General features: G+C 37.9%; 1 protein-coding gene across 1 annotated transcript in view; it reads left to right on the forward strand.

Moving 5' to 3' along the window:
* Positions 1–738: 738 nt before the first annotated feature.
* The window catches only part of LOC106476811, a 9,047-nt gene continuing 8,522 nt past the window's right edge, over positions 739–1,263 (forward strand). The window contains exon 1 of the mRNA XM_013937435.2: positions 739–820. Coding sequence (XP_013792889.1) covers positions 797–820 — 24 coding nt within the window. The 5' untranslated portion in view covers positions 739–796. The remainder of the gene's footprint in view (positions 821–1,263) is intronic.

The raw sequence follows: 1,263 nt of genomic DNA on the forward strand, positions 1-1,263 counted from the left end.
GCACAAAATGTTTTAGAAGTTCACCTAAAATGTATACTAATTAGTTGCACGTTTATTAAAGATGTTTTATTTTTGTTTGTTTTGTTTTTGGATTCCGCGCAAAGCTACACGAGGGCTATCTGCACTAGCCATCCCTAATTTAGCAGTGTAAGACAAGATGGAAGGCACTTAGTCATCACCACCCACCGGCAACTCTTGGGCTACTATTTTACCAACGAATAGTGGGATTGACCGTCACATTATAACGCTCCCACGGCTGAAAGGGTGAGCATATTTTGGGGTGACGGGGATTCGAACCCGCAGATTGTGAGTTGAGCCCCATAAACACATGGCCATGATTTATTTGTCTGTTTGTAATTAAGCACAAAGCTACACAATGGGCTATCTGTGCTCTGCCCACCACGGGGATCGAAACCCGGATTCTAGCGTTGTAAGTCTGCAGACATACCGCTATGCCACTGGGGGGGGGGCATGGTTTAATAAAGAGGATCATAATATAAATATATAATAACCAATTCGTTTTTAAGGTTAAGAAATAGCCCATTAGGTTCCTATTTTCTCGTACAGAATCATAACGTTTGTTAGTTTTTATTTTAGGCTTGAAGCGAGAGTGATATAGTAATACATTCAAGGAGACTCGCCCTTATTATAGTAACAAGAGTGCTAATTTGTTATCTCGAACCTTTAACACGCAGTTATGATATGATACTGAATAATTATTTGATAATTTTCAGCTGCTCCAGTCAACAACGAGACATCTTTTCCTGGACTCAAAGAAAGACAAGAGCCGAAAACAATGAAGAAAGGAGAGACTACACCAGTGAGTAGAATTTCAAGTAAACTGTATTTCCTTTTTGTTTTGTGATCACGTTTCTCTTGAATAATATAAGTATATAATGATATTCTTGTGCAATAAAACCAAGTGTCCCAAACTTATAATTTTCTCACAAAAATAATCATCACAGGTGGCTTGTTGGAAATAAAATTTATTTTACACAAGTTGTGGGTGGATAGCTTTATCTGTGATTACTCGTGCATTGAATACGTAACGTATTTCTCTCAATCACTCCTATACTTAACTACTCTTCCAATCACTCCTATACTTAATGTACTTCTTCTCAATCACTCCTATATTTAAGGTACTTCTTCCCAATCACTCCTATACTTAACGTACGTCTTCCCAATCACTCCTCTACTTAGCTACTCTTCCCAATCACTCCTATATTTAAGGTACTTCTTCCCAATCACTCCTATACTTAAGGC

This window comes from Limulus polyphemus, unplaced genomic scaffold (assembly GCF_000517525.1).
Source record: "Limulus polyphemus unplaced genomic scaffold, Limulus_polyphemus-2.1.2 Scaffold11669, whole genome shotgun sequence".
NCBI lineage: Eukaryota > Metazoa > Arthropoda > Merostomata > Xiphosura > Limulidae > Limulus > Limulus polyphemus.